The 17,946-nt window shown below is 42.7% G+C and overlaps 1 protein-coding gene across 1 annotated transcript in view; it reads left to right on the forward strand.

Annotated features, from left to right (window-relative positions):
• Positions 1-17,946, forward strand: part of USH2A (usherin) — a 390,811-nt gene that overhangs the window by 67,640 nt on the left and 305,225 nt on the right. The window contains exons 13-14 of the mRNA XM_059677365.1: positions 5,484-5,667; positions 14,973-15,136. Of these exons, the coding sequence (XP_059533348.1) occupies positions 5,484-5,667; positions 14,973-15,136 (348 nt within the window). The remainder of the gene's footprint in view (positions 1-5,483; positions 5,668-14,972; positions 15,137-17,946) is intronic.

Below are 17,946 nucleotides of genomic sequence, written 5' to 3' on the forward strand. Positions count from 1 at the left end.
CTTACGGGGATGTACAAGGAAGAGGCTTAATTCAACTAAAATTTATAGGCAATTTGTTAAAGCAGCAGCGCGCATTAGAAGGTACATTAGAGCCCCATTGGTTTTAATATGCCATTCAATAACTTGAGCAGAGGTTAAAAATGCAGCTTAACCTCCATTAAGTATTTTAAAAATGCTTTAATTTAAAATTATTTGGAGTGTGTGTACATATATGAATGTACACATCCCCACGCTAATAAATATGGCACTAAGGATGTGTTCCCGGCGCACGTTTCCGTGCCGGGTGACCTCGTCGCGTGCAGCAGCAGGCACTTAGTCAGAGGCCAGGCCGGGGTAGCCGGGGAAGGATGGCACCCGCCGTGACCCACCCGTGTCCTTGGGAACCAGAGGCAGCGAGGGTTTACGGAGGACTCTGCAGCTTCGGAATAAAATAAAGGCTAATTTATAATGGAAACAGCTCCACATGACACGTTGTGTGCTAATAGGACCGTTCCTCATGCTTTGCTCTGGTGTTTAGTTTTGCTTTTGTTTTATGATTCTTTATGATTCATACAGACTATTAGAAAGTAATGCCTACCCTAGCCGGTGTGGCTCAGTGGATAGAGCACCGGCCTACAGGCCATCTCAGATTTTAAGGGGTCACGGGTATTCATCCATCCATCTACCCACCCATCCATTCAGCCTTCCATCCATTTCACTCACATATTCTTGTTTTTGGATAAACAATCTTTTGGATACATTACTCCATACCAGGGAGGATGCTGTATGCTGATGTAAGATATACAGTCATAAATATATTAAACTTATGGTTGTATAAAGGTCTGTGGTTTAGAAGGGGAAACTGATTTGTACATAACTTCAACAGTGTGATTACTACAATATTAGGAATGTACAATATAAAGAACTAGAAAAGGATAGAAAAGGAAACAGACTGATTAATTCTTCAAGGATGGGGTATATAGAGAGCTTAGACAAGAAAGTGATTTCTGAGCTGAGTTTGATAGCAAAGAGAGGTTGGTAAGATACTCAAGGAGAGTACAGCCAAACAGGAAGAAAAAAGGGGAGCAGAGCATTCAAAAAGTGTATTTAAACTAATTGAAAAGAAGTTTAGAAAAATCTTTTCAATAACAGAAATTATACCTTGTAATGAATGATATGAACATATATTTGTGCATTTATTGATGTTTGGTCAAATCTATGAGTAATTTTAGCGTTTTTATTTTCTTAAATGTTTTTATTGATTTTTTTAGAGATAGAGGAAAGGAGAGGGGGGTAGAGAGAGAAACATGAATGATGCGAGAGAATCATTGCTCAATTGCCTCCTGCATGCCCCCTACTGGGGATCGAGCCCACAACCAGGGCATGTGCCCTGACCAGGAATTGAACCTTGACCTCTTGGTTCCTAGGTCAATGCTCAACCATTGAGCAACACCAGCTGGGCCAGACTAGCATTATTTTTATATAAAACTACCAAATGGAAGAAAATTATTACTGCCTTAATGTGAAGATTAGCATCATCTACACTACTTTATTCTGAAAATATTGATTTGTAAAACCGTATCTAAGTTGGTCTTTTGTTACCTGACATAGGGGAGCCACAAATTCCTCCCTAGACTCTTCTCTTAATATTGTGTCCATTCTCTGGCTTACGCTGAGAGTCGTTACTTCTAAATGGCTTATAATTAGCGCTTAGCCTCGGCTCTGCCCTCCTTTTCGGAATAAGGCCTAGAGGTTAAACTTGTTTTCTTCCTCCCATTTTAAGACCTCGGTAAAGCCTAGTTGTTCATGGTCCTCGGGAGGAACATTGCCAGGAAATGGGCTCTTCTTTTATGCCCAGGACAGGTACTGTGTTGTGCAAATAGCCACGACAGGAGATAATACCGGCTGTCTGGCTAATAACTTTGAACTCTAAGCATTCTGTAAACCTTCTCCAAGATAAAGCAACGGGATTTTATGATCCGGGTGACTTTTTTGCTTTAGCTGCAAAACACATTGTTTCCCACAGGAGACTAGTCTTGCTTGGGACCAGGGGTTAGCTGAAATAAAACTGGGGACGATAGTAATCTCCAGTGGGCTGATGTGTGCCATGGACATGTACCCTCGCAGCACTATGCAAGGTATACAGGAATGGCATTGTCCTAACGACTGGGCTTCGTGTTAAGTATGCGGCACAGAATCACTCGTGGAGAGAAACCTCAAAGAGATCAGTGAAAACGACACAGACACAAAGATGGGGAACATAAAGTGGAGCTAATGGCGGGAGATCAGAAATGCATTGAGTTCAGGGCGAGACATTAAGGTCAGTTATCTTTGAGCTGCACCCAGGAGTTGAAGCTGAGGGAGGAGGGAAGGGGAAATGGTGTTTTCTACAGTGAGAGGTCATCAAGGGAAAGGTAATGGTCTGTTCAGGTAAGGCAAGAGGTACTCATTGGACAGGAAGGTACCTGAGTCATCCTAATTAGAACTGCTTAAAAATGGGACAACTGAAATACTGGTGGGATTAGCCTCTATAATCATGCTCCTGAGAGAGGAGGGGAATTAACCCCCGAAAATTCCAATCTAATCTTTTCCTTGAAGCTCTACCTCGAGGTGGCAGCCCCCCAGGTGTTTTAATACCTTTTTTGTTCTTCTCCGCGTGCTGTCTCTGTTTTTTCCTAGGCGCTCTTTATTCTCCAAAACGTGGGCATCCCAGTCTTCTGCACCAAAATGGACCCTCCTGGTCCTTACAGAGTTAGCTAATAAATCATTTCTTGTAAAAATTATCCTTAATTGTTCTAGAATTCTCTGTGGCTCAAAGCTATTGCAATAAGTCTAAGTTAATTCTGCTTCTAAGTATCTCTGCTAATGTGCAATTTATCCAAATTGGAGAGCTGTTAGTACATTCATGATGCTATCATCATGGATTTAAGGACCTGAGTACCTTCACAGGAAGAAAAGTACACAGAATCACAGCTACAGTGATCCTGAATCCAAAATCAAAGTCTCCCAAATTTGTGACTTTGCTCACATGATAAATCAGATGCGAGTATACATGTTAATTGGCGTGGCCATGTGTTATTTCTGGAAAAATGCATATGTATAAAGAGAATTGCTGTCATGGATGCAAAGAAGCAAATGACATAGTCTAGTTGTAAATGACAATGAAAGTGACAGTATTTGTTCTTTCCAACTGAATGGCACAGATTTGGAGCTTCATTTTTCATTCTCCTTGAGCTCAAACTTTTCTATTTTACTATTCCCGAAGCTTTGTAAGAGAGACTATGCAGGGACTAGAAGATAAGCCCATTGGTGATGGCTGTAAAAGAATGGCTATTCTCAACGAGAGCCTTAAATGAATCGTGCAGTGTTGCAATCACCTTTTGTTCCTTCCTCAAGAATAGGTAACACAGTGTAGATTCACTCAGTGCGCTCTCTCTCTCTCTCTCTCTCTCTCTCTCTCTCTCTCTCTCTCTTTCTCTCTTTCTGTATCACTGATATTTTGTATCTTTAAATGCGTGACCATGACAATTGTAAAATTTCTTTCATTTACCAGAACTTTATTCGTTAGAATCACTCTGCAATCCCTCCACCCATTATTTTCATTAAAATTTCTTAACATTATGCATGTGCTTGTGTGTGTATATGTGTACATATGTTTTTACATATGCATATACATGCACAAACACACATGTCAGTACCAAGAATGGTTTCTCTTTCATTTGCCTACTCCATCATTCAAATGCCCAGTTCCCTTTTAATTTTATAACTGTGGACTTCCACCTTCTAGGTCCAAGAAATTTGAAGTAGCTTGAATGTATTTTTGAATCTTATTTTTCTTCCTTTCTTTTTGCTATAATAAAAATGGGTGCATAATTTAAATTATGTGGGATTAAAAATATAGTACTTGTGGGAATCAATGCCTGTTTTAATAATTGGCTACATTTTTGCCTACTTTGTGACAAACACTGCACTGGATGCTGGGGAGACAGAGATGACCTAATCCGTTGTGGTTCCTGCCTTCATAGAGGAAACAATCTGGTGGAAATGAGATTATCATTTTCATGAGACTCCAAAGGAAATAAATAGGATGCTGTGAAGCTGTAACAGGCATGCCTAAGCTGACCTAGGTTAGGTTCCTCAAGGAAGTCACAAGTCCTGTTGTGTATAGGCATGAGCTAAACAGAAAAGGGGGTCAAAGTCATTGCAGCTGGAAAAGGCTGTGAGGTGTCAGTAGAAGAAGGAAGCATGGAGCAGACTGAGCTAGTGATGAGCAGCGAACTGAAGCTGGAGAGAGAGGTGGGGAGGTGGGACCTGCATGGAGGATTAAAGGCTGTGTTAGGGATTTTGGTATTTTATTCCTAAAGAAATAGAAAGTCATTAAATTTTTTTAAATAGAGGAATGAAATGTTGAAATTATACTTGGAAAAAGGCTGTTCCAGCTACAATATGAAGAATAGACTGAAGGGAACAGGAGAAATACCATTGGATGAGGAAACCTCAAGCTGAGATGCCTGGGTTCAAGTCTGGATTCCGCTGTTTGTTAATGCTATCACTTTAGGAAAGTTTGTTAATCTTTCTTACCTCCAGTTTTATAATTTATATAACAGATATAATAATAATGCCTGATTAGTAGCATTGCTGAGAGAACCAATTGAGGTCATGAATATAAAGCTCTTACCATGCCTCTGGGATACAGTGTTAACTCTGAAAAACTTTGGTGGTGACTTTAACTAGGGAGGTGACGGCAGGGGTGGAGAGTAGAGTAAAATTCTTAGAAGACAAGACCGTTGACTTTGGTAATTAGCTACATGAAGCCAGGGCAAGTGAAGGACGCAAGCTAGTTGCCAGTTTTAACAAAAACACAGTATTACAGATATTTTTAATCTTTATTTTTATTGTTGACACTATTACAGTGTCCCCATTTCCCTCCGATTTGCCCACCTCCACCCAGCCCCTGTTTCTCTCTGGCCTTCACCCCACTGTTGTCTGTGTCTGTGAGTTATGCATACATGTTCTTTGGCTAATCTATTCACCTTCTTTAATGAATTTCAGGTAATTTTTTAATATAAGCAAATATCAGCTGGAACATACTTTTACTAAAAAAGTCATTGTTCATTAGGAATTCGAATTTAACTGGGCACCTTGTATTCTATTGGCTCTCCTAGCTAGGATGTTTCAGGGTTCTAGGTTGAGTATCTAAAGAGATGGCGAGGCCATTTGTTAAAATGAAGATGATTAAAGGAAGGCCATGAAGTAGGTTTTCAATGCACTGAGTTTTAGCTGCCTGGGTACAAAGATAGCAGGTACAATGCCAATCACCGACTCAACCTCGCTTTCATGATAATTGACACAAGAGCTAAGCACAGCTATAAGCACATTTGTACTGGGAATTCATTTAGTGCCCCTGCAGAGTGTTCTGTGTTTTGATGTAATCAAAATATGATCATTTAAAGAAAAGACTGGCTAAGAAGCATATATAAAATATCTTCACTTTTTTATTCCAGGCTTTTATATCTCTCCGGGCAATGCCACTGGCTGCCTGCCCTGTTCCTGCCACACAGCTGGGGCAGCTCATCACATCTGTAACAGCCGAACTGGCCAGTGTGTTTGCCAAGATGCTTCCACCGCTGGGCTAAGTTGTGACCGTTGTAGGGACCTTTACTTTGGATTTGATCCTCAGATTGGGAGGTAAATATTTATGAGAATTAATAATTAAATATTTTTATTTAATTATATGTACAATGACTTTTTTATAGCCAACAGTGACTTTTTTGGGCAGTATCTTTTGTAAAATGCAGTGTTTTCTGTTCTGCTTAGTTGATTGATATATTTTTGATTCTTTGATGCCAGTGTTTATTAGACATAATGGTAATTCTTCAATATTGCCTAGAGTCCTAATATATATTAGTAGGTTGTCATACATTGATAGATATACCCAATAATAGGGCCTGGGGATATTTAACTTGATAAAATCCTTTTCCCTCAAAGAACTTACAGTTTGAATGTGGAGAAAGACAGGTAAAGAAATATCCCTAAAAGGAAACACACACACACACACACACACACACACACACACACACACACACACTATAAGGGCTAGAACAAGTAACAAGTATATCTATATTTTGTTTTATGTGGCCCCCGAATTTATTGCTTATTTATTAATTGACTGCACCCATTTATGTTGCCCTTCCCTTTCTAATTTAGATTGAAAGACTGGCAGATAAGAAACTTATCTTTATATTCAGTGATACGATTTTCCCCCATGTGTAAAGTACATTCTGAAAATAAATTAATCACTTTTCAAAGTTACACCGTCTTTAATGTTCTTCCCATTTCCTGTATATCTGTGGGCATTTACTTTCATGCATTTGTGGTCATTGCTGTATTTGTGAAGATGAGCTGGAATGCTAATTCCGTGTGGGTTTCTTTTTCTCCCACTTAGTTTATAAATTTATCTTGGGTTGGGAGTATATCCATTAATTCTTTGGTGTTCCTGTCTCCAAGAAACTAGTATGTGTTTCTCATAAACCAGTCAAATCTGTTTCACCGTGTGTGTGTGTGTGTGTGTGTGTGTGAGTGTGTGTGTGTTTATAATTATAATAGCTAATTATTCAAGGGTTTGAGATTATTGGGCCCTTTTCAACACACTGTCCCCACTGCCTGCCTTTGGCCCTTACACTCTTCATTAACACCTCAATGAGAGTGTGGACAGGGGTGACAGGTTAAATTACTAAAAGAGAACTCAAACCAGTTTATTTGGCTTTTTACTAAAATCCAATACGCTTAATTAAAAATAAAACACTTTTCCATGATATTTAAAATATTTATTAAAACAATTTTTTGTTCTTACTACATAGCATTTTTTAATCCATGCTGCTGCACTTCAGTTACCATTAGTATATCGTTCTGTTAGTCTGAGAGCATAATTCTCTCTTCTCTGCATTTTGGCTAAGATCGAGTGTCTAAGAGCATTACTGCTCTTTCTATTATGTGCCTCTTCTCTCGTGCACTGGCTGGGGTGGGGGGCAGGGATTCACTGGACTGACACCCCAAAGCAGGCTGCTGTTGCTGGTCTCACACATGTGCAAGCTGACTTTTCACTGAGGTTGTCGATACCGTCATGCGTTCCTCATCGATCTCTGATTTCTGTGCCTCAGTTTCCGTCACCTACAGGTTAAGCGTAGTCACATGCATCGCTTTTCTGGTTGGTTGTTAATTAGTTTTGCAACCCACAGGAACCCCAGCATTTTCTCTACTCAGGCCCCTTTAGACTTGGGGGTCACCCTTTTAACAGGCGCTAAGGCAGCACCATGCTGTCTCTCTTCTGCGTGGTCCTCATCTGATCGTGAGACCTACACACCCCTCCTTGCCCTGTACCATACTGTTTCCAGGATTAAGTTTTGTAATGTATTTTGAAATCAAGAAGCATGATGCCCCTAGTATTGTTCTTTTTGCATAACCTGTGCTCTGCAATTTAAAATAACTGTAGGACTTTCTATAAGTTAAGAAAGACCAGAAAGGCCATGTTCCTGACTCAGTTTGTAGCCATGTGACAGGCAGGGGCCGTACATTTAAAGGATCCCTGAGAGATGAAAGTAAAATTGATTTGTGGTTGCTTCTTAGGACTCACGGTTTTCCAATGTGCCAATTATTTTATGGTCTACCGTGTTTCTTAAAAATTAACTCTTCCTTTGACTTGCAAGCTCTTACTCCTGTGATTTGTTTTTCTATCTCTTATGCTGATCACTCCTGTTTATTGTGCCCCTTCCAAGTACATGCGTAGTACATGCAAAGTACATGTATGAGTTCACCTCAATACATGCATGTTAATGACTCTCAGAATGTTATCTGTTCAGATCTCTACCATGGCCTCCAGGCCAATGGCTAGCCCTCTTTCTGAGTTTTAAATTTAAATGTCCCTCATGCCTCCGTTCTTAAATAGAGCCAACACAGAACTAATTTTTGACATTACTTGCCTCACCTCCTACAAAAATAGAAATTAAAAGTCTCATGCCATCTCAGGTAAGAGGGACATACACCTTAAAGTCGCTGTTCAAGCCCCCACCACCCACCTGTGCGTGGGCTCCGGGTGCCCTCAGATCGGGCGGGGCTGGCTCTGATGTTGAACGCGGCTGCCCCTGTAAAGAGCCACCATATATAATGTAGCGTCTCTGAAAAGAACAGCAAGAATAAAGCCCCCCAAGTCCATGGGGGGCCCGAGACAATCAGGAGGACGTGTCCCCGGTGCGGTCGGTCACAGGGAATGGCTGTGCGGGAGCTGACCCTTCTCTGCCACCGATGGATGCTGCTGCCGCTTTCCGCTGTGACACTGATAATCCTCAGAGAAGAAATCCTCTGGCCCAGAAGGTCACAGGGAAAGACATTTCCAAATGTGACAGTGAGAATCGCTTGGCTTGATGCTTTTGCTCATCATTGAGAAGAGATACAAATGGGTTTTATTCTTTTTATGATTTTCATTCCCTTCCTGAATGATATTGATGTCTCTTTGATGACTTCTGGTTGCTATTGTGAATATATACTAACAATGACTATTTTGAAAATATGTATGAAGATGGCTAAAATATATGGGATTCCATCTAGTATAAAGAATTTTTGTTTCCTGAAGAGAAAAATTCATTGTCTCAATGCATACAATGTATACAGATATGCAGTATAGGAAAAATATCCATTTATGCCCTGATGTGAAACTTTTTTTTCAAAAAAAGAAAGGCATTGAGCTAAAAATCAATTGGATACACCTCGAACCAGGTACTGTGGTAGGTGCTTAACAGGTATGAATTTATTTCATTAATTTCCAAACTTCTACAGTGGATTATAAGTATTTTATTGTCAAGCAAGGAGAAGATACAAGTATCCCTTAATCCAGGGGTGGGCAAACTTTCTGACTCGAGGGCCACAATGGGTTCTTAAACTGGACCGGAGGCCGGAACAAAAGCATGGATGGAGTGTTTGTGTGAACTAATATAAATTCAAAGTAAACATCATTACATAAAAGGGTACGGTCTTTTTTTTCAATAGTTTTATTCATTACAAATGGGCCAGATCTGGCCCGCGGGCCATAGTTTGCCCATGGCTGCCTTAATCGGTTCGGAAAAGAAATGGACTTTTTCATATGCTTTTTCCATTCATATTTGGGGGTGGGGGGTCTTATTTAATCCCTCCAGGAAGTTTACTTATATCCCTTCCCTTCTCCACGTTCTCTTTAATGTACACCACTGTACTTCCTGAGTTTTAAACTTTTTTATACTCCTAAAGGCAAAATAAATTTAAAAAGTAGACTCTGCTCCTAAGCTGCAGCAACAACAAAAATGCCCCCAAAGCACAGTAACGAGCAGGAAAACCACCCGCCTATCCTCACCCAGGCGGTTCCTCCTTCTTCCCCTACAACAGGAAGGGGGCGTGCATTTTAAAAAGCCCATCCAAGTGCAGAAATCTCCTCATTTACCTCTGACACATAAAGCGAACCGGATTCAATCAGTACCGAGAACAATGAAGAAAAAAAAAAGTCTGCCCACTGAAAAATCAATAAAGCAAAAAAAAAAAAAAAAAAAAAAGGATATGGTGTTTGTCGAAACCAAACACAATGAGACAAAAATGGGCCATCTTCCCCTCGGCTCTGTGGGTAGTTAATACGCGTATGTGACAGGGCAGTCCCGGGCGCTGTCCCCAAGTTGACCTGTAACTAGGATTCCCCTTCCCACAGCCCCTGGGACTTACCCACTTATCTGCTCCGCCACCGTTTTTCTTGTATGTCATCCACTCATCACAGCCCCTAAAGGTTTCCTCCCTGATGACTTCTTCTCTCTCTATTAATTAGTTGTATTTTGTCTTTTTTTTTTAAGCTTCAAATGGCCAGATGTATCACTCCTGTCTCTTCCCAGCAGACATACAACAAAACTAATTTTCCTCAGAGAGTGGGGAGTTGGGGTCTAGTCTGGCGAGGGAATCTAAAGGCTCTGACTTCTAAAACATGCAATAAGTTCACTTTTTTCTGTGACCAGATCATTGTTAGTTTTGCTGCCAACTTTCTCCACGTGAACACGACACTATGGATTGGGTCCGGTCGCTGCTTCACATGCATCTATTCCACCGGCTGTGGATTGGATATTTCTCTGAGAACCAGACCAGTGACTTCCCGTGGGTAGAAGCAGATCATTTTCATGTCCACGTATTTCCTTCCACGGTGTGATCCTGAGATCATTGGGGGTGGGGGGTTTCTCACAGATTCATGCCCCCCAGTGACCCTTAGACAGTGTCCTATGATGTGGGTGATGGGGTAAATGGGCCCACATGTGAGCAAGCCCCGGCTGGTGGTGGCAGCGTCCCCACAAAGACAGCAGAAGCGTGCAAGGACACTCGAGGCCTCTGCCTGGAGCTGCCACGGTTCCTCCTTGCTCTTTTTGCTTCATGCTCTTGGCCAAAGCAAGTCCCAGGCCATGTGAGTATGGCTTTCAGCTCACACAAAGAGGGTCTCTAAGCCCCAAATTCCTCATTCCAGGGCCAAGAGAATCCGGGTGCTATTAGGCTGTGAAGAAGGAATACTAAGCACCTCCATTGCAGAAATGAAATAGAATCTTACCCCGGGGAAACCAAGTCCTCTAGGGGGCGCTCTAGCTCTCCCTGGACTTGTGCCAGAGGACTCCACTGCGGACTCCCTGGCCTGAGGGAGTCCAGGAAAGCCAGCCTTGGAGGAGAGGTTAGCCAGGGGAGCAGCTCTGCCCAGTCAAAAAGGGCTCAAAACAGCTACATTGTCATTTATTCAACAAAATGCATTGAGCCCCATCGAGTGCTAGTTTTTGGACTAGGGATGGAAGAAAAGCCTTTGTCCGATTTCTCCAATTTGCCTTAATGGCGCTTTCTGTTCTATTCATTAATGATCATTAGTAATTCTTGTCTAGAATTTTTCAGTCATTTGAAGTCTCCTCGTCCTTTGTTCTTGGTGCTGAATGGTGTCCCTTTCATCCGACCGTCAGCAAATGAGAAAACTGGGAGGAACTCCAGGCCCTTCTCTGCTTCTCTTTTTAGGTTTTCCACCTCATCCTACTGATTTTACTCACTAAATGCTTCCCAGGTCTAACCCCTTCCTTTCCATCGCTCCCCGCCACTCTCACGATTGTACTAATTTAGCAGTATCTTCTCTCTCCTTACCTTCCCCTCTCCATCTGCCCCCACTCGCTCCCTATTCCGAATTGGTCTCCAAAAATCTTGTATTGCTTACAATTTGACACCCTCTCCTGCTGTCCTTTTCTGTTTTCTCCCTCCTTAATTTCCCTGGTTTATTCTGATTTAATTATTAAGCATAAGCATTTCCAAGATTTCTTCTTTGTCGAGTAAGACTCCCTCCACGTTCTGCGTGGAGTAGGGTTCGGTATCTGAAAGAGGAGCCCCACAGCAAATGAGAGAAAAAGACATGAGATAATTTTGCAATATTGGGGGACCAGGCGGCAATTCCCTAAGGACTTCCTCCATGCTCAGGCTTCACCAAGCTTTTATTGATCTGGGATGCACCCATAGCATAGCCCTTAGGCAGGTGACCCCCTGCAACAGGCAGACTAGCCCATCAGCAAGGATTTACATAATAATAAATGGGGGAGTAGTTTCAGCTACCACTGTCTGGACAAACAGAGGTGGCGCCTAGCTCCGAGCTTTACTAGGGCTTCAAAGGCACCCAGCCTTGGGGGGGGCGGGTTTCGGGGAGTTCTCTGTCTATGCTTATCAGATAGTGAAGGCAATAAACAGTTTTCCACACTTCTTAATACTCCTTTCTCTGTCACCTCCCCTGCCACCAGGCTAGAGAGTTGCCCATTTCCTGTGCCCTTAAAGAATTGCCTGGCTGGTGTGGCTCCATGGTTGAGCATCGACCTATGAACCAGGAGGTCACAGTTCGATTCCCGGTCAGGGCATGTGCCCGGGTTGTGGGCATGATCCCCAGTGTGTGCAAGAGGCAGCTGATCAATGACTCTCTCTTCATTGCTGTCTCTCTCTCTCTCTCTCTCTCTCTCTCTCTCTCTCTCTCTCTCCCTCCCATTTTCCCTTCCTCTCTGAAATCAATAAAGAACATTACAAAAAGAATGTACATACATCTTTATTCATACCCTTTCTGTTTTTTCAATGTCTCACTAGACCATGAGCTGCTTGAGGTCAGGGCCAGCTCTGTCTTTTCATATTGACGACTCCAGTATTCTTCCAGCCCTAGCCTATAGTTGTCCCTCAATGAATGTGTTTATGTCACTCGATACATTGAACCAATTCGATGGTCCCCCTGCGTTGAGGCCCCAGACAGAAGGGAGGCTTCCAGAGAGCAGTGCCAGTAAAGCGATCTTTTCCTGGCACCTGTCCCCGGACCTCCTAGCGGAGCTCTTCGCCCGATGACAAAGTTCCTGGCAATTCCCCTCATTAATTGTGATGCCCCTGCAACAGTACAGAGCAGGGCAACTCTTTCTCTCATCGTTTGTTCCGCGGGAAAGTGAAATAGATGAGATCTGTGATTTAAGAGACAGAGGCCAAGTAACTTCTTCCCCATTGTGCCCAGCGGACAGTGAGGCCCAGACAGCGCTCCCCGGGCAGAGCGCGCGGGGAGCTTAGCGAAGCCTTCCGCCTGCTTTGTTTACCATAATGAACTGGTCAATAAACATCACAAATTGTTTATCCATATACATCCTGACAGATGACTCTTTATGAAATCCATTTAGTGAGTGAGGTTCTCCCATAAGGATGAAAAATGAAGATTTTAAACAGATTGTGGGAGAGCTCTGGCTACACCAGGAGAGTCAGTGTAATAAAGGTTTCTTTATATTAATATTACAGAAACCATTTATCCTGACAAAATCAATATCACAAGTCATCCGAGTTTGCTGTTCCTCGTTCAGAGCTTAAAACATCTTTTCCTTTATTACGTTTAATTCTGTTTTAATAAATGTGAACTATATTTCATTTAGGAGGCGCTCTGGAGGGGAGTGGTAACTTCTAAAATGACATCAGACTTGTAGCTTATTTGCTAAAGAGTCTTGGAAATGTTTAAAATCATATTTGAGCGGCTGAGAAATTCACAGGAATCCTTTTACTTAAGCCTTAATTACCAAATGATCCCCAGTGTCCTCTGGGCTGGAAACAAACGATCATATCCAGAAAGTCTCCTGTGAACTCCATTCACATAAAACTCCCTCCGACTGAAGTCGAGCAATTATAACCAGGCAGATAAGTGAGATACAACAAGGGCTGGGATAAGAGACTATAAAATCAGGAATAGTCACATTTAATTACTCACAACCTTGCGTGCTTTCCGAAGACGGGATTTATTTATTCCGTTGAGATTCCGGACGCAATACCCCATGGATAGTGACAGAGCTGCCTTAAGAGTTAAGCGTGTCGCTGGCAGAAAATAGAACCACATCAAGGAAAGGAATTATGTGATACACTGGAAACGGTTCCTCTAAATGTACTGTATATAAAATGAGTGTGATTGTCTCATGAGTGAATGGTAATAAAAACAGAAATACTCAAGAGATACTTACTCAGGAGTGGAGTGGTGATAAATACATGCGCTGGGGAAGGCATAGCGCTCATTGCTGCGTCTCACCAATGTGACATAAAACGCCGACAAACAATTTACTCTAAGTAATAGCATATAATGAAATGAAGAGCAAATTAAAGATGTTTTTTTTTTTTCGCTTCTAGAATCCCATTTTAATTTCAGTGCATAATTTTCTAATACGTAAGTAGCCCAAACAAAACGTTGGTTTGAAATGGAGTTCTGATGCAATGTCTGTACATAAAGGACTTCATGTAGTTGTTTGTAGGAGGGGGAAAAAATGTCCTTTAACCACGACATAAGGGCAAACTGCAGGACAGTGGTTTTTCAAGAGAAACTGCCTTATTTATTCCCCAGGTGACTTAGTCCATAAAACAAATTTGCAGCTTCCTTAGCAGCCTCGGCTTTTATCAGCCTTTTTGAGGGTGTTGAAGGATTACCCAAGAGATCACACCCTAAAGTTGCAGTGAATACAGGAACCTTCCACCCAGCATCTTCAGGAGAAAGTGGAGTGGATCCAAATGTTTTCATTAAAAGCGTCGTATGCAGGGTCCCTGGTAAACGCGGGTGGTCTTCCCACAGGTACCATTTCTGCCTCTCTAATACTTCCTGGCATCCAAATTGTTCATCCTCACCAATGACATTGTCACAGGTTAAGAGTTTGAAAAACAGGTTTTCATTTCTGTCATAGCAAAAATGCGACAACAGTGATTTTTTTTTTACAAGCAACTGTAGAAGCAAGAAATCGGAGTTGAAGTGAAATTCTCTCATTATATTTATTCAATTAGCGTCTTTTCAAAGATTAGAATAATGCTCTGTTTTCCAACCAACATGGATAAGTGAGTTCAGTGCATACAATAGAAAAGGAAATATAACTTTTATTCACACATCGTCGGTATTGGAATGTGTCTTCCTCCACCTGTTTTCTTAGTGAGATATAGTCTTTATAAAACCAAATACGGAATTTCACGATGTTTAGGGAAGACAGTGATTATCATAACCAGTTTTCTGTTTCACAATTTGATAGATAGTTGAAAAGATCATTTGGAGGGGACCCAATAATCTTAACGTTTAGCTGTCAGGAGAACTGCTTTTGTGTGAAAGCAAAATTTACAGTATTCTCAGTTGAGCAACTGGATTCAAAATAATCCATAAGATGTACTGTGGCATGAAAGAAAGCAAAGTAACACTTCTTTATTACCATTAATTAGCTTCCAAGGAGAAGGTTTCATAGAGGTTTACCATAAACAGCGTTTTGATAAAAAGATTTTTTTTCTGTTTCATTTTATTTCATGGTGGTTTGTTTAACTCAAGAATCCTTTTCCGCCTGTTGGCTAAACCAGACCATATTAGTCCACAATGTGATCCGTAGACCTATGTGCCTTCTACCATGAATTATTAATCAGAACGCTTGACGGTTTCCTTCTCTTGTTTTCAGATGTCAGCCTTGCAATTGTCATCTCTCCGGAGCCTTGAATGAAACCTGCCACTTGGTCACGGGCCGCTGTTTCTGTAAACGATTTGTCACCGGCTCAACGTGTGACACTTGTGTTCCCGGAGCAAGCCACTTGGATGCCAGCAACCCGTGGGGCTGCAGCAAAAGTGAGTGAGCTCCGTCCGGCCCAGCGCTGGTGTGTGAGGACCCAGCACCTGGGGAAGAGGGTCCGTGTTCTCTCTCCCCACTGAGAACCCATCAGGAAGGCTTAGGGACAAGGCAGAAAGTTTAGGTCAGAAACGAAAAAAACAAATTACACGAAATGAAATGTGTGTTCTTTTTCCTTGATTCGGTCATGGACTAGGATGATCCTATATAATAAAAGGCTAATATGCAAATCGACCAAATGGTGGAACGACCAGTCACTATGACTCACACTGACCACCAGGGGGCAGATGCTCAATGCAGGAGCTGTCCCCTGGTGGTCAGTGCTTTCCCACAGGGGGAGCACCGCTCAGCCAGAAGCTGGGCTCATGGCTGGCAAGCTCAGTGGTGGTGGCAGGAGTCTCTCCCGCCTCTGAGGCAGTGCTAAGGAGCAGCGAGCCAAGTGGTAAGGAGTAGCGAGCAGGCGGGTGGTAAGGAGCAAGGGGTCCTGGACTGCAAGAGGCATGTCCGACTGCCGGCTTAGGCCCACTCCCCGCTGTCAGTCAGACTCCCCGCTGTCAGTCAGACATCCCCCAAGGGCGCCTGGACTGTGAGAGGGCACAGCTGGGCTGAGGGCCCCCCCCCACCACCGAGTGCACAAACTTGGTGCACCGGGCCTCTAGTATGATTATATTACTCATGGGAAATGGACACTGATGTATTGAAATAGTATCGCTAAGAAGCCGACCAAAGTCCTGATGTTCCCAAAACCTGAGGGACATCCCTGCTTAAGCCAAATGATCAGTCGCCCATCCACCCAACATCATCTCCAGGCAATTGCCTATAGCAAATGGAAGATTTATATTTTACTCTGAGTTTTACATCCTTCCATCCCACAAGTCTTATGGGCACTGTGCTACTATTAGTTGCTTATTGATATTTATCAAAGCTTATTACTAACCCCTGCATTTAATATTCTCTTTCTGTTTTCACTGGCACTCACTGTTTAGACGTCTCTCATGCTTCTAGTTCTAACTCTTGGGAGCCAGAGCTTATCTCTTAGCATCTTGTGACTTAACACCATTTTCCAGTTCCTTGAATTGGCTCCATTTGGTCACCTACTGTCCTACTATCTCATAACATACCGACGAATTCTTTGTATTTCCTTCATGATCATACATCTCGCCTTTTTCAAAGTTCCTAAGAAGTCCCTGCTGTAAGCACATGGTGAGGAGTTCTCTGCCACACAGTGTTCTGTGCATGTCCTCCTCGGGGTTTCCTGAGACGGTCGTGAGTCACAGTTCTAGGAAATGCCACCATTTGGACATGTCACCACAGGCCTGGGCCCGTGCTGTCTACTTAAGGAAGGGGGAGAGAACTAATGGGATATCGGCAACTGTACCGAATTTTTGTTGTTGTTGTTAATCCTCACCTGAGGACATATTTTCCATTGCTTTTTAGAGTGGAAGGGATGGGCAGGGGATGGGAGAGAGAGAGAGAAACACTAAGGTGAAAGAGACACATCCATTGGTTGCCTCCCGCATGCGCCCCGACTTGGGCCAGTGAACGAACCTGCAACCCAGCTACATGCCCTTGACCGGGAATCAGACCCAAGACCCTTCCGTGCACAGGCCAGCGCTTTAAACACGGAGCAACACCAGCCAGGCTGTACTGGGTTTTGAGATAGAGAAAGACAGGTATAGCTAATGACGAAGACACATTTAGATTTTGTGCCTGTGGTTCACCTACAGTATGCTGTGTTTATTGGTACCTCTAGATGTTAGCATAGCTCTAGGTGTTTATGCTACTCTTGAGAAAACATCGTCATAATTGCCTGTGTCGACACACAAATCTGGCTTTTACTGACCACTTAGTTAATATTTGTTATTCATTGATTAGCTATAGAATTGATTGATTTGTGTGCAACATCAATTCCAGGGTATTGCTCTGGGTGTCAGCTGCTGATCATCATTTACTAAAACAAACCAAATCTTAGCGATTTTTTGATCAGTTCTGCCAGGAACTTTGTGTGAGAATATTTGCACCAGCTGCAACTTTTTGCTACCTGTTCTTGATTCTGAGATACGATCTAGAAATTCTACCTCGGGCAAAACTGGGTAGTCTGGTCACTGGGAATTGGCCTACTTTTCTTAGTATTGCCAGACACTTTATGTTATGTCTTTTCTTCTCTGGGCTAAACATTCTTGATCTTTTCAAATGCTTCCAATTTTGAATAATTAAAAAAAACTTGCATATTCCTAAGTATTCTTCCCTGGACATAGGCATTTTGATTTCTCTGTTTAAAATTGTGATCTTTAGGATTGGACATCTTCCTTCAACTCTCCCTGTGCTTGTTGTAGCTGCCCTTTTAGGTTTGTGTTTAGGGAAGCCCACCGAACACTGGGCGAAGTTGGGAGCGCAGAATCTGCAGAGGAAATTGGTTAAAAAAAGAAATCAGACAAGAGTCCTGCCTTCAGAGGAGCCTAGCACAGCAAACGTGGGGCTCAGGGAAGTGCTAACTGTGGGGCACACATGCAGGGTGCTGCTTTGTTTACTGCCCCCCTGGCTTTCACATGGTCCTTGCTTTCTATGCTGCCAGCGGCCGGAACCTGCTTCTCAAGGATGCGATTGAAAGGAACGTGGTGCTATCTGTTGTTGAAACTGTGAACTTCCGCGGGCTCCGGCTTCCTCTCCGTCCATGTCAGGGATGTGTTTGCCGTGAGAATCCAAGCGTCTCAGGTGTTTTCCTGCGCAGTTCGGGAACCCTGGAGTTATAACAGTTACCTTCTCCATGTCCTTAGAGACCCCTGACAAGAGTTTAGCGATGGCGTCT

This window comes from Myotis daubentonii, chromosome 20 (assembly GCF_963259705.1).
Source record: "Myotis daubentonii chromosome 20, mMyoDau2.1, whole genome shotgun sequence".
Taxonomy (NCBI): Eukaryota; Metazoa; Chordata; class Mammalia; order Chiroptera; family Vespertilionidae; genus Myotis; species Myotis daubentonii.